General features: G+C 37.1%; 1 protein-coding gene across 4 annotated transcripts in view; it reads right to left on the bottom strand.

Moving 5' to 3' along the window:
* Nucleotides 1-18,882, bottom strand: part of GLRA3 (glycine receptor alpha 3) — a 91,299-nt gene extending 72,417 nt beyond the window's left edge. For 2 of the 4 annotated variants that reach the window (XM_032109676.1, XM_032109675.1), the window contains exon 1: nt 18,532-18,882. In XM_032109676.1, coding sequence (XP_031965567.1) covers nt 18,532-18,650 — 119 coding nt within the window. In that variant the 5' untranslated portion in view covers nt 18,651-18,882. Of the gene's footprint in view, nt 1-13,261; nt 13,268-18,531 lie in introns of those variants that run through there. The other 2 variants (XM_032109674.1, XM_032109677.1) reach the window with 2 other exon arrangements.
* Nucleotides 18,883-21,482: the final 2,600 nt, after the last annotated feature.

The following is a 21,482-nucleotide window of genomic DNA, read 5'->3' as shown; positions in this document are numbered from 1 at the left end:
CAAATATTTCTTCAAGGAATGTTTTCCCTTTTACTAAGCTTAGGGTGTTATGAGTAAAAGCTGGTTGAGTTCTACAGAATTCTGCCCATTTGATTTAACTTTAACTGAAAATATGTATTTCAAGAATACTGTTGTACAAATAAAACTTTCATCAATCAGACCTGACATGTGGAATACTTGTCTAGTTAAAAATGAGCAAAACTTGGTAATGTAATAAAACCTGAGTAAAGCAGTGGATTTTAGGAAGGGATTTTCTGTTTCCAGACTAACATAAAAATTTACTCTGTGTGGTAAGGGCTCTTCAGTTTTATTGCACGCTGTCTCTGAAAGCTAGGCCTCTGGCTAAGGGGTTAGAGAAAGCTATACCCCTTTCCTGATCCAAGAACTGAGCTTCTTTCAGTGTTAATCATGCACATAGTTTCATCCTCGATACACAACTATTGCATAAGTCCAGGAATGGCTTTGCGTGCCTCCAGAGGGAATTCATTCTGACCTGTCACAGTTCTTTAAAGAATTTGTACATGCATTCTCTAACAGGCAGAATTATAAGACTTTAATATCAGCAAGAATTTTAAAATAAGCAAGGTACAATGGACTTGTGATTAGCATAAAGTCACCATCTGATTTTAAATTACTGAGAAAGAAAGCTGTACACTTTTTTCACAGGCAGAAGCTTCCCGTTGCTGAAGCCTTTTTGAAGAGACATTATAACCTCACAGTCTTCTGGTCTGTTCATATTTTATGAGGAAAAGTTACCAACAAGAATGCTCTCCCTGATAGTGATTCTGAGTTGTGAGATATTGGCAAATATTATTAACAGTTATAAGGATTTATGCCATTTTCCAATTTCAGACTTAGAACAGTACTTGACTTCAGTTTCCTGGATATATCCCGAATATCTTTAAAATGTAAATTAAGCCTTCAAAAACAATTGAAAAGAAATTTGTTAACTGAAGTTGTGGACAAGAATCAAGAAAAAAATTGAAAATGTCAAAAGATGCATTCAAATATTATTTGTGACCAGATAAATTTACATCAAAAGTTAGTGTAAGAATTTTTTGTTTCAAATAAGCTGTCACACAAAACCTGACAAGAACAGAAAATTAGAATCACAGGGACTATAAGTACTCATGTCTTTGGTCCATTCTGTCAAATTATTTTTTCACCTAAAATCTGAGGACAGATGAGCTTTCCATCAATGCCTTGAAGACTGTCAAGTTGGAATTTCATGCACTGAGATGGGAAAACTTCCTAAATCACAGGTCTGTGACAGTGCATTACCAACCAAAAGTCATATTTTAGTCAGAAACTGTTAGGTCAAGCTGAAGATATTTCAAGTGGGATTTAAATGTTAGAGAGCAAGAAGCAACCTGACACAGACAAGATGCAGCTTCTCTAGATCAGCACCCACATCCTAAATTTCAGACAAAAAGCTACATGTAAGAATGGTGTTCAGCAAAGCCATCTATAATCTGAAAAGAAAATGCAAAGCAATTGATAGTTTAAAACTGAGAAATACAAAAAGAATTGACAGAGACATAAATTCTGAGGATGTGAAGAAAATAACCTAGTTCTTAAATTCCGCCCATTTAGGTAGAAGAGTTTAAAACAATTAGAGGAAGGATATAAGAGATGTATGAACTGGGAATGTAGGCAGAGCTGGAGAAAGCAGTGAAGAAGGATTCAGAATTCATCAAACAACTCAGCACTGTTGTGGTAAAGTTCTCACTGCACTACTGTGTTATCCAGTGGTGCGGAAAGATTGAAAGAGTGAGCAGAAGCATGAAGGTCACTTATTATTTTATACGATATTAATGAGACCAGTTCTGGCATGTTGCATCAAATTCCATGTCCAAGTTTTAAAAGGACATTAAAGCATTTGGAAAGGTACTGAAGCAAGCCACTAAGCCATGACCTGAGAGTTAGGGAAATTTGCTTCAAGTAACAGACTTTAAGAGCTTAATCTGCTTAGTTTATCAAAAAAGAAGAGTGAAAAAAAATAGCATGATTGAAGCATATAAATATCTCAAGGGGGCAGAAAATGCTGGAAATTTATCTAAAGAAGAAAGGCAGAATAAAAACCAATGAGAGACAGACAAATTCAAATGGGAATTTGGACACACAGTTTAATAATAACAGAAGATCAAACTGTACCAACCAAGAAAATACAGCTTTGTGGAAGAAACAATTTAGCAAAATATAAGGTATTGTTTTTAATATGTGGCTAGCTTGGTGAAAAGGAATGAGCTCTGATATATAGAAAAGCAGCTAAATTCAAATTAAACATTACATAACTCATGTAGAAATCTTTGGACTGTCAAAAGGCACTTGACTGATTTGAGGCGCTTAAGGAAGGGAAGCAATGGGCATAGTTCCAAGTGTGAAATGATGTCTTCTCAGGGTCCTTCCACACACAGGCTGGGTTGCAGACTTGCAGTTGCTGTAATCAGGTTTGCAAGTTACAGCTGTAATGTTGGCTCATCTTGTTCAATTCCTTTCACAGCTGGGTGTTTGACTTACTAAGCAGTTGTATGAGCATCAGCTCCTTGCACAGTAGGGACTTAAGCTCCAGAACGGAAACTGCACTTGAGATGCCCATAAACCAGAAGCAGCTTAAAAAATCAGAGGTTGACCACTATGAGGAAAAAGGGAGGTAAATGTTCTTTCTATGACACACACCTGCAAAGAATAAAGAATTGTAAGCTAAATTATAACGTTGCCATGAAAGCAAATGGATATGAAGTAACCAGGGATAAATTTAGATCAAAATTAAAACTTTCAGCCACTGAAACATTTCAGTTCAGGAATAGTTTAATACTTTGAGCTGAGATAGAAAAGTTCTGTGTGTTTCAAGATGGAGCTAGGACTTAGGATGCTGTGACATGTATGACTGTGATTGCAGGTGATGAGAACTCAGCTCTTTTTTAACCCTCTGCTGAGACTATGTTTCTATGATCCTTTTGGGTTTTTAAAATAATTGCTACTACAGAAATCTGAAAAAAAAAAATACAGCTAACACAACTATACAGCCAGAGCATCAATATCTACAGAATTTAAAAGGAGATCTCATCTAGCAGCTGGCAATTCAGTTACCAAGATAAAGCACGGGTCAGGAATCTGTGCTCCTGAAACGTCTATTTAAAGTAGGCATGTTTGCGAGACAACGTCTTTCTCTTCCCTTCCTCCAAAAGAATGTTATTGAAGAAAACTCTTCAAAGGGAATTTACAATTGCTACAAATGTTTCCTTCTCTAAAACATTTACAGCTGCAAAAATCAGATTGCTTTCCCGTCTTTTTTTTTTTAAGAACTACTGTGTTCTACCTGTAAGTTGTTTCTATCTGTCCCAAACTTCTGCACATTTTTACCAAAGCACAAACAAAGGAAAGAAACTTTACATATGAATGTGCTTTATACAACCTTTATTTTTAAAGGTATATTTTCAAAGGTAATTTCAGTCCTGCTATCTTTGAGACTTATCATTTTTGTACTGCAGAAAAGTGCTGTTTTTCACTGATTTCCCTCATTTAAACATTCATCTTCAAGGTGGGTTATCAAAAAATTGCTTTCAGTGTGTGGTTTCAGCCCTAAAAGATACATATTTGTTTGAAAATATTGAAGAAAAGAAGTAATGGACTACTGTCAGCGTTTCTATAAGAAAGATTGTATCACTCCAGAAGGGCTTAATAAGAACAGTATAGACAAAAGTGAAGGATGAAATTACATCTTACACCATTTGCTGAATCTTCTCATTTTGTTGCTGCTACAGGTAGGTGACAGAGATAAAGAAAGAATATGGTGTGCTGTACCTTCCACTGGAAACTTCCTGGAGAGATGTTTCCAAGTCCAACTTAGGACAGTCTGGTAATTTATCCAAATTAGTCTGAGAGTAGTCTCCAGAGTCTCACAGACTTACTTTTGATCTTTGAATTATACCATAAATTCATTTTCTCCCTCCCATAGGTAAACTACTAATGAATTTTCTTGAAAATCTTACATGAACACCAGGTTACTGTCACATTTGTCTTGAGGATTTTTTTCATCTGATCATAAATTGCTAATTTTCTTTCAAACACAATCCATTTTAGTAGTTCAGAGAGGTAGAAGGTTTGCATTTCATCTTATAATGCATACTACAGTGCTGCTACACGGACTGTGATGGTCCAGTAGGTCTTTCATTTCATTATTTAACTTATTCTATCAGACAGCAAGTGTGGCCAAACCCCTGGAGCAATTGGATGTTGTGTTTGTGGTCCATTCTCTCCAGCTGATATTTGAATGTCTTTAATGCACTTCATATTAAAATGCTTCTCAGAGAAGCTCAAAGGAATTAATTACACCCTTAGAAGGAAAGCAAAAACTGCAGCCAATATGCATTTAATTGCATCTCATATACAAAAGCATTCCTGTAAATTAGTCTAGAGGTACTTATTCACTGGTTCACCAGCAATGGTTAGATGAATTAATCTCATGACTAGTTTCCTCAATTCCATAGCTGAAAAAATGGTGATAGAATTCATCAGCTTTTAAAACAAAAATTATTCAGTATAACCATGTAATTAATGAGGTATGCTAGGAAGGAAATGATCTTCTAATTGGTGATGTTGGATCATCTGATGGTGTTTTGCTTTTTGAAAATTTTAGCAATAAGATTTTATGATATGAAGAAAGCCTTCAAACCCTCTTCTGAGGGTTCATATTCTATATAAATATACACCTTCATAAAATACATCTGGCAGAATTAAGGGGGAAAGGAAGCTCTTAATTTGATGAGGTCAGAAGCATAGGATGGCTTTTTATGTAATGGTAATGTCTCTAATGAACTGATCTACCAATTAACTAGGTAAAGGACTAACAAGATCAGAGTTTATAGTTAGCATAATTTGCACACATTGTTCAAGGCATGTATATAAACCTGAGAAAAATTGAGAGTAGAATGTTCCAGCATGTGACAGCTTAAAATAAAAAACAAGAAATATTACAGGAATGGTTACTGAAGGCCTCAAGCCCATCCAAATTAAAGTGTTTTCTTTGCTTTGACAATAATAAATCCTGCTCTTTTTAGAAACAAAAAAAATTGCCTTCCATTTTACACCAAAAAATATCATACATTAACGTAAAGCATAATCAATACTAATTTGTGTGGGTTTTGGGGATAACACTAAGGTTTTTTCCAAATTTGTGCACAGTTGATCATTGAAATGCATTTGTTCAGTTAAGTAGTGTGACACAGATATTCTTTTGAGGTGTGATGTGTTTAAACTGGCTAACTAAGATAGCTGTCAGAAGAGAAATACAAGTCTCTGTTTTACTGCAATAAAGAATTTTAAATTTGGAAACCTTAAAGATTAGCAAATACTGTGGAGTGGGAGTTCAGAAGACAGGATAAATATTTTTTTAAGCAAATATTTTTAAAAATTTTGATACCATTTAAAAGCAATCTCTTTACTGAAAATTAAAAGGCTTCATAGAAAATAAAAGACAAATAGACTTTTCTGATTGGAGGCCATTCATCAGCAGTATTTATTAATGAAAATCCAGGGCCATTCTGGAAAGCCAAGAGCTGTCAGGGGGTCACAGCTGCATGGATCCACTACTGAAAGTGACTTATAAAATCAGCTGTCACTGCTGTTCCATTCTAGCTCACACAGGGATAGTTTCTGCTGCGAAACAAAACAAAACACAAAATTCATCTCCTTCTCTGCGTTATTCTTGGAAGACAAGCTCTTCACATGCGCATCATGAAGTCAGGGTAACTGAACTCCTAGTTTAGATGCCTGAATTAGACAATGTTACCTTCTACCATTCAAGGTTAATACAAGGAGAGAATTTCCTTCCAACTCCTTTGCATCCCAGCATGAAAATAACTCTATTTGAATAATGATTTACTGGTGAATAAATGAATTTCATTTTGAGGGACCAAAAAAACCCCATTTCCAAGGGTGAAAGAATAGTGGAAGAGGGTGGCATGTAATAAAGCCAAAGATAGTAAAGGAAGGAGAAAGAATTAAGTTTGCAATGTGTTAACAAAGACTGAAGTGGTAACAAAGTGCTTTTCATTTTATTTCTGCTAGAACTGACAATAATGTGTTTCTTGCTAATTAAAGATGAAATATCTTTTACTTATTGTAGGTCAAAAAGTTGACAGTTCCTAGTGCAAGGAAAATGCAGATTTTCATATCCTGCAATGTTTTAGATAATAATAATTTTATCAGAACAGAGAAAACATAGAATTCTTAACTCATGTTGGTCAGAGAAAAGACTGTCATATCAACTAAGAGGAGCAGAAGCATTCTATTACCAAGATTCTAAATAGGTATTTTCTAAGAAAAGCTCTCAAGAAAATTTTAAATATTTTGTATAAAATTTAGATTTTCTACTGACTTTTCACAGTTTTATATTTTTCTAGTTGCCCTCTTATTGTCTTATCTTGATTGAGTGCAAATAGATTAATTTTTTGATATAATGTTCCAGATATAAGTAGAGTTGCATTGGGACACATTTTCAGCCAAAATAACATTTTTTATGTGCATCAAACAAAAACTTTCAATTTTAAGTTCACTAATTATCCATTATTATTACTTTAGTGATTATAAATCGAAGCTACATGAAATATATAGGGGATTGCATTTCAATGCAACTATTAGAAAAATACTTTCTTTCAGATTTGAATAAAAATCGTTTTTGTGCTTCAACTACAGAATTAACGTTAAATTTTAATGCTCCTGTAGCTTAGGCAATGGTTAAAAGCATATTTTTATGATGTTCCTGATGCCTTTATGGTGTTATATTTTTTGCTATTATTAATACAGTTGAGAATTCCTCCAGCCCTCCAGTCTTTCTCTAGTCATGCTTGTCATGGAAGTAAAACAGCTTCTTAAAGTAAACACATATTTAACACATGTTAACATAAGTGTGGACTATAGTTTCAAAAAGCTTTGGATTGCTGTGGAATGTTTCAGCTCTTCTTAACAGAGAGAAAAAAAAGAGAGAATAATGTGATTTTAAGTCTTCTGATTAAGTCTCTCTGATATGATCATCATTCTAGTATATTATAGTCTAGATAATGTTAAATTTATATAATTTGTTTGTTTGTTTGTGACCTGGTACATATATATAAGCACAATGCTTTACCCCTTTCTTGGGAAAAAAGAATCTCTTAGGGTAAAGGAAGAAAATTAATTTGTCAGCATTCTTCCTAATCCTATGGGCAGGGCTTTCTATCTTAATTAAGATTCAACAAACTACAGGTTGTCTCTGTAATTTTGCTTTGTTTTATAAGACAAGTTCACTGTTGCCAGCTTTAGCCATGCAGCATGTGAATCATTGTATTTTATGATTCAGGACTCTGTTCTGAACATTTTTCATTGTTTTCCTTGACGCACCCTCTTAATAGTCTTTTAACCTGTTGTATAGACTATTTTTATAAATGTTCTAAACTCAGGTCTTAGTTTCTTACCATTTTTAAATTTATTCAGCCCATTTTTTGGGGGAGGAAAAAGCTAACTCAAAGAGGAGCAGAGAATATTTCAAATATTCAAATTCTGACAAATCTTTTACTCTCCCAAGGACCTACTGAATGGGTTTAGGTTTTGACATCTTTATATTTTAATTAAAAATAATTAGATCTTCTCCAAATTTAATTAACTTTTGGTTTGGTTTGGTTTGGGTTTTTTTGATAGTACTTGGCTAAAAGCAATGGAGTATTTTTTTAAATATTACAGAATCTGTAAACCACTTATTTATAGTAGTCTGAACTTGCATTATTCTCTCACTAAAAAGAGTAATTTGTGTATTCTCAGATAATGGAGAAAAGTTATTGGCATAATGGATAGATTGCAAAATAACCAAGTAAAATAATTTCTTGAATATTTTACGTTATTACACCAGGTATTCTTCTCTAAAGCTGTCAGAGTTGAATAATTACATTTATTGTCATGGTTAATGCATGATTCCCCTAATCAGCTGAACTTGCACAGGAAATGACTGGCGTCTTTCACCACCATAATGAATGGTAATGCTGCTGATGACAATGAGGCAACACGAGATTGAAAGGCAGATTAATGCAAATGAGACTTTTGACAGCAAACTCTTGTTTCTCAAGGCAATTCTTCCTAGATCTAGGAAGAACCCGTGAATTCTGCTAACAGAATCCTACAGATTATAGCTTCTTTCTGTATTTTGAATACATTTCAAGATGCCCTTTAAGTTGTAGAGATGTGTATCACCGACTTTTCTAGTTCTAATGGATTTTCTACTGTTGTGGCAGTGCCCCATCAGCTTTGCATTTATTAGGTTGTTGTACTCTCAACAGTATAAACAGAAACAATGTCCACTAAAGTGTACATCTGTAGAAGAGATATCTTTCTTGTAATCATAATTAATGGTCAATTATAATGTCATATGTATTCTGTTCCTTCTTTTTCTTGTTTTGCTTTAAAAATCCACTTTTATGAGTTGAAAACCATAACCAAAACTGAAAATGTTTTTTTTTCTGTGTTTGTTCTCAATTTTAACTATGCATAAAAATCTTCTCAGAAAGTCTTACATTAGAATGATTGAGGTTTATCATACCTAGATAAAAAATTAATTTTGAATTAAAACCCCAGATTTGTGAAGATTGAACCACAATTAGATTAAACACTATTTTGTTTGTCTTAGGGAAACACTTCTTTTATCAATCCTGTATCTTGAGCGAGCATGCCAGATGGCTGTTTAGAAGATTTGACTTTTTTCTAAAATAAGTTTGATAAAAGTTCTGTTAGAGAAAAGCTGAATATAGCCTGAAAAGTCACTGTATAAAGTTTTTTTCCCAAAACGCTTCACATGAAATTGTTTATTTTGATTAGCTGGCTAATTATAGTGCAGATCTGCGTTATTAGCATTAATTTAGAATTTTCAATTAAGACAAAATATTTCTAGTTGAAAATCTACTGTTTTCATTAAATGGTGTTTTACGGAAACATATATGTTTCAATGTTGTTTTATGAAATGCTGGCAGGCTTGGGTGGAATACTGCTCAGTGTCCTTTCTATTTTGTCAGTCCCAATCAGTTTTCCAATGTCAATGGGAACTGGAGTCTCAGTTTCTAATTTTCAAAGACTCTGAACTTCTTCCCCACAGAATTAGCAGAGTTTTTTCCTGCTTTCTGCAACTTAAACTTCTTTTTATGCATTGAAAAAGTGAGAATATCTTTCCGTGCTTTGGAATCTTTTGTGAGACAGGAATGGTGATGTTCAACCAGCCATGTTAATTTACATGAGATATGTGGATTAAGTAATTTTTTCCTTTTTATTAATTCTATCCAGGATCAACACTGTTATAAATCAGTATAAGACTTTCTTTAACAAAACCAGAGTTGAGCTTCAGGATGATGATGAGAGTGACAGAATTCATGCCACATAATGACAGAACCCAGTATTCCTAATGCATGCACTGAAGCATATTCCTTACGGAATAAGTCAGAGAAAATAATGTGAAGGTTAAGAAAACGGTGCTGCTAGCCTTTCATGCTTCCACCAAAATTATCCTGGTCCACTACACGCATTCTCTTTCACACGTAGAAAGTGGTGTTTAAACTTCCCCTCAGATACATATATAGTCTTTGCTATTCCAGTCTTCATTATGTCAGCATCCCCTTAATTATCATCCCAGTATCCTGAGCTTTGTGTGAAGAACTAGAAATAAGCTGAGGGAAGGAAGGGCCATGACCTGTGCTGATCTCCCACTGCCCTCACAAATCCTCCACCAGCTGAGTGAGGGACTTCATGGGGTCCAGGTAGAGCCCCTTCCCTGGATCATCACGAAGGCATTGAGGACGCTGCCCCCTTCCCAAACAGTATTACAGGCTTTATTATGTGCAAGACACGTTTTCTCCTGAAGGAGTCATCCCTGTTGAAAAGCATGAAAAAGAGCATTCTGTTAACCATTATTTTTAGGGAATTTGAACAAGTGCCTTTGTGCTCACATTTTAATTACAGATGAAAATTTGAGCACTCTTAAATCCAAAGATACGTGTAGAGAAACAACAGAAATACAGAAATAGAGATATTTTGAGATATTTTGAGAGATCATTTGCAGAGTGATAGAATTTTAGGATAAGCTATGGAGATAAAATTGGTAAAATTTTAACGTAAATGTGGAGAAGTTGGAAAATAGCATTTTAATTCCAGTTCCCCACTCTATTGTACTTCTTGTAATCATAGATTACTGTCTCAAGTGGGGACATTTCATATTCATTTTTTGTGGTAAAAGCTTGCAATATTATGTTCAAAACAATTGACTACCAATTTTTAGTGCACAAGAACTGAGGGAAACTGCAAGATATTTTATTCTACTTTAACTCTTACAAATTAAGAGTTGCCTTAAAAGAAAAAAAAAAGAAAAAGAAAAAGAAAAAGAAAAGAAAAGAAACTTTCCAGAAAGAATTCTTTCTACTGGAATAAAGCAATGAAAAAAAAAACTCTATGGATTTTAAAAAATGTCTTTTAGGGGATTTACTCCAGATAAGATCTGAAATCTGCCCACTTTGAGTTTAGTTCTAATACTGATGAGTCAGAGGTAATGGATCTGACCCAATAACATCAAGGAAAAGATCCCACATCCCTTCACAGAAGTGCTACAGAGGTGCTTGGGCACAGAATTGACACTTTAGAACACAGGAGCTAGCCACAACTTGGCTGTGTGAAGTCAGTGCTTTTGTCATGATTGATTTCAAGGTGTTTCTTTTTGCTGGCAATTTACCACTTTGTGACATTTATTTAATCTAGTAGGGCACTCTTAGGATATATATTGCTCAAATACCTGGAAGTTTAGTTGGTCCCTGAAGATGGAGATGTCATAGCCTACACATGCTCAGGGAATGGACTCTCCTGTGCATTACTGAATAATAAAGGACAGTGCAGTTTTGAAACACTTTATGAAATTAAAAGACATAGCAGGACAAAAACTCAGGATATTTTTAGTAATTGAGTCCCACTGTACCCCAGGACATTATAAACCAACTTTTCCCAAAATAGTCTCTAAGCTCTGTAGTCCCCCACTAAGATGTCAAGTCACCATAGTTTCAAGAAAAGAAAAGAAAAGAAAAGAAAAGAAAAGAAAAGAAAAGAGAAAAGAAAAGAAAAGAAAAGAAAAGAAAAGAAAAGAAAAGAAAAGAAAAGAAAAGAAAAGAAAAGAAAAGAAAAGAAAAGAAAAGAAAAGAAAAGAAAAGAAAAGAAACCTTTGGGAACCGTGCTGGAGTAACTGTATTGGCTAGCTATTTCTGCTGTGTGGTTACCTTTGAAATTAAAATTAATTAATGTTAATTGTTGGTAAAAATTGTACAAAATTGTGAACAGCCAATTTTGTAGAAAGTGATCTGTGAAATTACATATTCTGGTACTTGTGGATCCTCAGAGATGCTGTTTAGGATTGCATTGGGTTTGTATCTTACTTTTCAAAATTCAAAAAGGGAGAATGTATTCAGCTTGCGTTTCACAAGGAACTGGAGATAAACTCTAGACATAGCAGAGTCTAAACATAAACAGTACATAGTATATGAAGCCTTGAGCAATGGTGTGATGGGTAGCATAATCCAACTCTTTTTTTAGATTAAATGTGTTTAGATATCTATCTTAGATCAAAGAGGGAATGAAACTAAGACAGTAGGTTATGTAGATATAACTACAACTTGAATTTTAATTATAAAGAGGAAAATGAGTTTGCTTTTTTTAAATTTCATAGCTGTTTTGATTTTGCTTATGATATTCTTCCTGAATTAATTTTAACTGTAAGAATCCCATGCAGGTTAACAGCAATTAGCTCAACCTAAGGAACAGTCTGAGAAAATTTAGTACTCCCGTGTTCTGCTCTATTGTTTCACTAAAAGAGCCTCAGGATAATCGGCTGCTTTGCTTTTTCCTATGACCATTGATTTGTATTAGTCAGTAGCCCCACTACTTGTGCAGCTCCACTATTTCAAAAGCCCCATCACTGACCATGACTACGTAGGACCAGAGTGTTCTTGAAATTTTCTACCTTTTCTGTAGTGTCAAAGTGTTTCCCTTGGAAGCTGCATTTTGCTAATATTTCATGTCACCAGAAGGAGACTTCAGTAATAACAATATCAAAGAGGACTGATCTTCCTTGGGGAAGTTCCTACCTAGAAATAGCCCTGACTTTCCCTGCTGTCCCCACTCATTTTGTACATCAGTGTCAGCCCAGAGAAATAACAGGGTGGTATGTGGTATAGAAAAATTGTATAAAACATGATGGAGTGTGGAGTCATTGTCCCTGCAGGTGTTTAATAAAAGACTGGACATGGAACATAGTGCCATGGCCTAGTTGATATGGGGGTGTTCATTCATAGGTTGGACTTGATGATATTAGAGGTCTTTTCCAACATAATTGATTCTGCTTTTCTGTTCATTAGGTAGAATGTCCAGTTAAGTGTAGATTGAGTATTATTACCCTGTTTGCTGTTGTATTCAATAATGTGTATTGAAGCAATTAATTAGACATATAACTGGAAAACTAATAATGAAATGCATTGTGTTATATCTGTATAAACACACACCATCTATTTTTTTTTACATTTTTTTTTTCACTCTTTTTTTTTATTCTCACTACTTGCACTTCCATTGCCACAACATCTAAGGACATCAGCCAGGTAGGATAATATTGCCTCAGAAGCTATAAAAAATAATGGATTGAGCTAGAAAAAAAGTACAGGCTTTAAGATTCTCACCCTTTTCTCTTGACTTTACTGAGCAAAATATTCTGCTTCCCCATGTTCTTCTCATTCTTCTGTTTTGGTCCTGCATTCTTGTTAAACATAGGTTTTTGCTGTGTATTTTCCTGCCCTCTGAGATGTTTCCTTTTTGCTGGTAGTTGGTCTCCTCAAAAAGGTGCCTTTTACTTGACCTATTCATGATGCCTATGTATCAGTGAAAGTGATATCTTCTATTTGCTATGTCCCTTTACTGATTATATCACTAAACATCACAAAAATTAGTAGGAAAAGCAGTAAAGAGGACAAGAAGCAACACCACACACAAGGGCTCTTCATCATCCATTACTTGAGAAAAGCTGATTTGCAGGAATAATTCCCCATAGGTACTATTATGTAATAGTCAGTAAGGTCGTTTGAAGCCTGTATTCTGAATCTGTTAAAATAAGAAGCTCTAATCTTGTAAAAATTTTCATTTTCTCTGATTGTCAGGATTCCTAGGATGCCTGGACAAGACTAATCTGGTAGAGGAACTACTACATTTATCATCATACAGAAGTACAGCACTTATCTCACAATATTACTTGCTTTCAGTTGTTGTTATCATCAATTGGCTAGGAAGGAATTAGGAGAGGTTGAAAAGTAAGAAAATGTCACTAGCACTGTAAGAATTGAAAGATTTTTGTGTTTGATTGAAATTTCTATGTTATTTTTTTTTTTTTTACAGTTTATAGTACTGTAAACACAAACATATCTAATCCTTTCCCAAAATTATAAAGATGGTAATCACTTAGAAAAATAACCAAGTTTTTATAGAAATAAAGAATGGATAGCTAAAGCCATAATCAAATTTGTACTCATGGAGAAACTCCTATTTGGTACAAAGGGATTTCAGTGTCTACAGAGGTATAGAAATACATGAAAAATTGGTAGAGCTGAAATACAAGAGAATTTAAGTTACATATTCTTGGTCACAAAACCCCCTTTTGTCACTTTTTTCTGAGTTTTGGAAAGTACAGTACTTCCCTAAAGGTACTGATGCTCTCCTCCTAGACTTTTAGAAGGATGCTTCATCACAGGAGTTTTACTTACTGGGCTCAGTGTGAGCTCTGGTAACCAAGCCTTGAAACAGAGCTGTTTGTATTTGTTCTGTAGAACCCTCAGCAGGAGTTCACTGTCTTCTCTAATGACTTGTTTTTTTTCTTTTATCTGTGTTTGTTTATCTTTTTTTTTCACCCTCAGAAGTGCTGGGGAGATTCTTGTGGTCTCTGCATGAGAGTGTGCAAGCATTCTTTCACCCAGTCTTGTACCTTCGTAATTTTGATCGTGAGCCTCACCTGCTGCCCTGACCCTTTGGCTTTGACCTTGGATATACCTCTTCATTACTAACTTTGCTCATCAATTTGGACTGTTTGAACTGCTCTTCTCTCATACAAGTGCTGTGGGACTGACAACATTTATGGCAGAATCCTGCTCCTTCCTGCTGGGAATCTGAACTCCCAGCTTGCCTCCCCTTCCTTTGCTACTTCCTGAGATGTGCTAAGTGCTTTTCGTTAGACCTGGAGTCTGTAAACTGATTTATTCCACAGAAACTATCTTTCAAATTGAGCCTGGGCTGCTGAGGAATGGTACTGTGCCTCAGTGCTGTCATCTTGAATTAATAGATTTTCTTCTATGTACTTTTATTCGTATCTTGATTTTAACAGACACTTTAATTTCTTGAGTAGTTTGTAGGTCTAATTCTTAACATATTAATAAGCTACTGAAGCTGCATTAGAACACCTGAAAATCTTTATTTTCAAAGACGTCTGTGATGCTATGTCAGATTTAATAGTTTTAAGCTGTTGTATTTTTTCTCTTTCATTATTTGAAGGAACTAATACTGGCTTAAAGGATAATGACTTCTGCTTCTTATAGATATTCACCTGAAATCAATTTGCAAAGAAATGCAGGAACAATTTCAAAATCAGTTAACTGTGAACTCAGATATGTCCCAAAGTTAGGTTGCATGGAGCTTTTTTCCACAAAAATCTGGTTTTTTAGAGCATTATCTGTGTCTGTGATACTGTTTCCTTCAGTGTAAGTCCGATGGAGTAGTGAAAAGAAGAAGGAAAGAGGTAATAATCTAATTGTAGCATGATTCTTGGTCTATGCTAATATGGATAAATAAAGAAATACCACATAGGGAGAATCTATTTTGCATTTCCATAGTGCCCCCTACCTTTTCGCCCTGTTCTTTCCCCACACGCTGGTCTGCATATAAAATAGATACACTGTACCCCTTAAGGGAAAAGCAAATCCATGGCAAGTCCCTGATGGGGTAGTTCTAATAGATCAGTGCTGCTGTCCATGAAAGTTCCTGAGCTCTTATAAAACTGTTTGACTCACAAATCTGATCTTCGTGTTGACTCTACAAATACGATCTTGCTTTCGTCATGACTTCTTGGAATTCAGGCAAATGCAGAGGATTTTTTTTAACACTATTACTTTATTGAAAACTCAGAAGAATACTCAGTCTTAGACATTATTATAACTTCAAACCATATCTCAGAATTCTTTTCTTTCTTTGGTAGCAAATTAAAGTTATTTTTAGGATAAATTATATTCCTTTTCCTAGATTTTACCCTCTTTTTTACATCTGCACCCTCTTAGTATCACATTCGGGCTCAGACTGGTAGTAATAAGTAATATTTTTTTTACTTTGGGTCTGATAATAGCTTTTCTCTCCATCCTCAAAAATATTGCATAAACCAGAGTGTTATGTGCTTTAACCATTGTTTTCATGCTTATGGTCTATTAATATATTATTAATATGTGTGTTAATCTATGACATAGTAGTACAAACATGCACAATATTATGAAAGACTACAGATAATCACAGAATCATTAAGGCTGGAAAAGATCAGCCTTCAAGATCATGAAGTCCAGCCTTTGACTGAGCACCACCTTCTCAACCTGACCACAGCCCTAAGTGCAATGTCTAGTAATTTCTTGAACACCTCCAGGGATTGTGACTCCACCACCCCCCTGGACAGCCCATTCCAATGCTTTACCAACCTTTCCATGAAGAAATTCTTCCTGATATCCAATCTGAATCTTCCCTGGCACAGCTTGAGGCCACTTCTCCTTGTGCTGTCACTGGTTACCTGGGAGAACAGGCCAATCCCTGCCTGGCTACACCCTCCTTTCAGGGAGTTGTGGAGAGCAATAAGGTGCCCACTGAACCTCCTTTTCTCCAGATTAAACAACTCCAGCTCCCTCAGCTGCTCCTCACAATACTTACTCTCTAGACCCTTTGCCAGCTTCATTGCTCTTCTAATGTTTTTTTTTTTTCCCCCTACAATGTCTTTCGGAGATCAAACTAATTATTAGATCCTATAATGACCAATATACGTCTTGTTTCAGTCATTGCAATTTGAAGGGTCTTCTGATGCGGAATGAAAAATTAAAAATTAAAAAAAAATAAATCAGGTGAAGTTTCTTCTTGTGAAGCATGCATCTTGAGACTTTGCTCATTAAAGTAGCAAGTCTAAATTTATACTGAAAAACATCCCTTTTCTATCTTCACTGGCATATAATTTAAACTTTAATTTTAAATATCCTCAGGGCTGTTGGACAAGTAATGAAGGTTTTTCCTGTTAGTTTCATTCAGTTTTCTCACACAGCCTTCAGTTCATTAAAGAAGACCGGAAAAGTTTCAAAGTTGCACAATGTAGGAGAAGATAACATTATTTCCTCCAAAATGTGCAAGCAAGTAAACCACTTAAGGTTTGACTGTTCCTAGAAATGCAAGCACATCCATCTTCTCATCAAGTGTTATATAGGTGCTAAGGCTCAAGTCTGTGTCTACTATTTCCTGTTCCCTTTGCTCCAATGGAAATCATTTCACAAGGCTTAAGTTGGAAAAGAAATAAAATTAATGGCTCCAGGAGAGTTGAGAATTTTACAGGTTTTAATATTTTTTTTCTTTTTTTTCTTTTTTTCCATTTTAAAGCATGTGGAGAAGACTCCAATGTGTTTGCACTGACTCAGGTTTCTCATGTATTATTATTAGACCTAAAGTCACCAGCTGTCTCTATCTTGAGATTGATATGGAAGATATACACAGATCAAGAGCAGCTTTCTGAACTCTTTCTCCAACCATGTAGTCTTTGTGCACAGTAACCATGTTCATTATCATAAAATGGCTATTTATGAGCAGAAGGTGGAAAAAACCACAGTTATCTGGACATTGAAGAGAATAGTTTGAATTTATGCTAAATAAGATCTCTGTATACATTTGGAAACAATTAAATATTAGTTCAGATGTATGTGATGCAAAACACCTGGATGCTTTTCATAACTGACTTTATAGATTTTTTTCCCCCTTGGAACAAATGTTTTTATATCATTAAAATAAAGGATGAACAATTCAACAGTAGGATGGAAAAAATATGCAGAGGAAAAATAAGTTCTATAATATACACAATGAAATAGAATAATAATAGCATAGTGCTGCTTGCATTGCCTACACTATACAAGGATTTGGTCACCTACACTGAACATCAAACACACTGAAAAATTTGAAGTGTAGTATACGTGCATTGACTTTTCTCCCAGTGTCAATCTCATACCATGTGACCAAGTTTCTTAAAATCTCTTTCTTGAGGCACATTTACAATAAAATCGCATTATAAACTATTAATGTTGCATATGTTGATGCAAAGCACGTAATTAAATTAACTTCAAAAAGGAAAGATTTGCTATAAACCTGTGAGTACTTGTGAAGTGTGCCATCATTGTGGGACACTACACGCTGCTGATTTAACTTCATGGTTATAAATCCCTTACATGTATAATCCCCAAACTCTCTTTTCAAATGTAAGTTTCCTTTTTTGTCTTTGTTAAGTAACGATGTGATTCTTAAAATAGTTTACTATTTTACTGTCATATTATATGCCATAGTTTGTTTATTGTGATACGGAGCTAGAATGTTTGTTGATAACAAGCATAGCTAACTGCATTAGCAGTGAATATATGACGACACTGAAGTCTCTTTCTTTACATGTGAGATTTTTCTTTTAAAGTTTTCCCTCACGGAGGACTCAAGTTCATTTTAGCCTGGTATCACCACACTTGCAGTGTTTGCCTTGATATAATAACATTACTTCACCTAGAAAGAGTGTGCTGGGCAGAAAGTAGAGAAAGCCGTATGAACCTCAATCTTCCACTCAGGTCATAATTTATGGATATGTTGCCGTCTTTCATAATACAAATCCTAGACTGTCGGTAGTACAGCAAATGCTTTCCCTCTTAGGGGAACTTCTATAGACCATATCCTATCTTCACTCAGCTAGTGTTTTTCTGTTTCTATACAAGACTTCTGACCTAACGCAATCTTTGATTTTCCTTTTGCTGAAAAGAACCGACAATAATAATGAAGTCTATATATTCCCAACTCAGATCACCTTCTATAACTTTTACAGGTAGACACTTTGCACCTTAAGAATTTTCAATATCATTGATGTTACAATTCCTGCTGAAAACAGTGATAAAATTCACAGATCTTATAGGGAAACTCTATCTGCGAGCAGGTGAAGGAAGTACGCAACCTCCTGCTCGTAAAATGCAAAATCAAATTCGGGACAGGGCAATGTTACAAAGCCGTTCAGGAAGCATGGAGCTCACGCATTCTGTGCCCACAGCCTGGCTGCCGCGGGTAGCCGGGCGTTCGTGGTGAGAAAAGGCAGTGACAGCGGCGGCTGTCCGCACCCGTCCCAGGCATTCCAGCTGCCCGAAACCCGGGAAGGGGGACACCTCTAGTTTTCCAAAGAAAGCAACTCACCTGAGCAGTACAGCAGCTTCCCACAGATAAAACCCCGAGACAGCGGCGCGGAGGTACCTAATCCGGGCCATGCTGCTCGGAGACGCGGCGGAGCCCGGGAGCGGCGGTGTCGGAGGCATCGGAGGGGCTCGGCGGCGCGGCTCGGCGGGCTCGGGCGGCGCGGCTCCCCGCGGGCGGGCGGGCAGCTCCCAGCACCCTGGAGAGCTCCGGGGCTCCGCGCCCGCCGCCCGCCTCAGCGCCTGGCGGTCCCCCGCGCCCTCCCGCTGGGCCCCGCCGCGCCCGCCCCGCCGCTCCGCATCGCAGCCCAGTGGGAGCCTAATCCCAGCCGCGGCGGCGGCGCCGAGCCGCGGCGGCGGCGGGAGCCCCCCTGCCCGCCCGCCTGCCCCCGGCTCCTGCCAGCAGCCGGCACTCCGCCGCCGGACGCATCCCGGGCACGGGGAGCGCCGCGGCCGGCGGCGGGGCGGGCGGGAGGCTGGGCGGGGGCCGGCTACGGCCGCCCCCCGGAGAGCGCGGCCGCCGCGGAGGGCGCGGGGCGGGACTGGGAGCGGCGGCTGCGGCGAGGGGGCGCCCTGGAGGGACTGCCCCGGGGGGGGGATGTCCCGCCGGGCAGCGGGGAGGGCTCCACGGGGCTGGCAGGCGACGTCTGTGCTCAGAACGGCCCCTGCCCGAGCGCCTTCCCTCCCGCGGGGGGAGGGGCGGCGGAGTCGATGCCTACACGGGGTAGCGACCCTCAGAGAGATCGGGTGAACTCACTGAACCTCGGGTCTCGGAAAGGATTGGGGAAAGAGGGGCGCTTCTGCTTCGCCTGTAGGTCTGGTGGTATGCTTTTTCTTACGAAATGAGTGAGCGGGGGTGAGAAACCCGTCTCTGTGTTTCAGTCCCGTCTTTGAAAGTACGGCGCAGATTGACGCAGAAAAAGTATATCCTGTTCTAATTGACTTTTTCAGAAAAGAAAGATGATCTCATGCCATAAGGTGGACTAAGAGGGAAACCCAAAGAGTTGCAAGTTTGACTGGGAAGGAGAGTGGAGGGGATTATGGGATGAACAAGGGAAAGAACATCTGGAGAGGGAAAAACCGGAAAGTTACTCATAAGAACAGGGAGGGACGGAGAATAAGGTTGCTAGTACACAGGTGGCAGTAGGAAAGTGACATGATTACATTTATTGTCAGAGAAACCAAACAACATTTCATGCAAACCAGGTGCTAAGGGTTTATGAGTTGATATTGAGAAATGCTGCTCGAGAAATTCTTGTGGGAATCTGTATGGTTTGTGCAAAAATTAAAATGAAGGATTTTTAGGAAGGGCTGCACCTGCAGAAGGGCAGAAGGGGAAAATATGTGTGAGATTGTAAGGTAGGGGTGCTCTGTGGGCCTAAAAGACAATGGCCTTTGAATACCCACATCACGTCTGGGAGAGCCACTGGAAAGAGAAATCTGGGGGGACCAGTTCAGGACTCTACATTTGCAAACATCATCTGACTGGGCCTATCCCCCTCTTCTTGACTGCCTCAGTATGATCTGACAGCTTTTTTTTCCTGTAGCCACTAACTTGTGTTTGATGGCAGCCCTATTACTTGTGCAGCTCCAATGGTTGCACAGCCCACACGATTATCTCATGCCAGACTCTTATAAAAACAATTAAAAAGCCATAGAAAACTTAAATGCCAAAGACAGAAGCAGATGTGGAAAAAGGCTAAGGTTCAGCAAGATAAGGCACATGAAGCAAAGTAAAAGGAACTGAAATTTTAGGGAAGTATAATAAGCTCATTACAGAAAAAGGAAGATGGAAAGAGAGAGACTGAAATATAAAACAACTTTTAAAACAAAATAGAAAAAGAAAAGTTTAAAAGGTCATCAACTAGCGGAGATGCAGGAAAGAAATTAGAAACAGGGATTTTACGCATTCCATATAACCAAAGATAGGTGTGAGTTAGAAATAGGGTATTTAATTAGAAACCTTGAAAGCATTGACATTCCACCTCCAGGTATCTTGTCTTTCCTCTGTTCCCTGAACTTTTTAGATTCATAGTAGAGTAGGGATGCTCTGAGTTTCTAGGTCCACTTTGCAAAAAGTTGATCCTTTTTTTTTCGTTCTTTCTGTAGCCCTGGGTGTCAATAATGATCATGAAAGAAACTTGTTGAAAGAAACCCTCAACTGAAAACACAGTAACAAACAAACTAAAGAATCCCTCTATTTGCTCAGGGGCAGTCTGTCAATGCATGTTCTCCACAGAATCAGTGGAGTACTTTGTATATTTAGAACAGTTGGTTCTTATCTTTCCCCTTAAAATAAGTATGCAGCAAGGCTGCTTCTCCAGGCGCTATTTAACTTTGTGTGCATTATGCACTTCAGCAATGAATTGGTCTAACATTTAATTTATTTTCACTGAGGTAAATGCATTTTTCTTATGGTGCTATTAGTTAAAACTACCACCGTGAACTCTCCATGTCTCCATTAGGAACCGTTCTATTAATTATAAGTGCCGGCTATACTTTAGATATGCAGAGTTCAAGCTTCTCAAAACCCTTGTGGGAAACATATACACTTGCTTGTGCTTTAAGTAACCAGTTTACTGTTGCATTATTTTATTCTGCTAAATAAGAATGTTGTTTTCAAGCTTTTGAAAATTTTCTGTGGGTAGCGTTGAATATTAAAATATTCTCTTCTGAGTGAATTCAAACAACTCGCCTTGATTTAGAAAAGGTTCCAGTTCAACAAAACACTCAAGTATACTGTTGATTTCAAACTTTGATAAAATTTCCCCTAATTGTTATAAATTTTTTAATTCACTATTGTTTTAATTATCATCTTTTTAGTCTTTCCATATCATTACTGGTAGACTTACCTGCTTATTATACCAAGCTAAACAAATGGCTATGTCCCATCTTTAGAAGAACATTATGGTATCTCTTGATACTTCTGGAAGTCACAGTAGATCGAAAGGTGAG

The sequence above is a fragment of the Corvus moneduloides genome, chromosome 5 (genome assembly GCF_009650955.1).
Source record: "Corvus moneduloides isolate bCorMon1 chromosome 5, bCorMon1.pri, whole genome shotgun sequence".
Classification (NCBI taxonomy): Eukaryota; Metazoa; Chordata; class Aves; order Passeriformes; family Corvidae; genus Corvus; species Corvus moneduloides.
The sequence above is the reverse complement of the archived record's forward strand: the minus strand, read 5'-3'. Positions and strand labels throughout refer to the sequence as shown.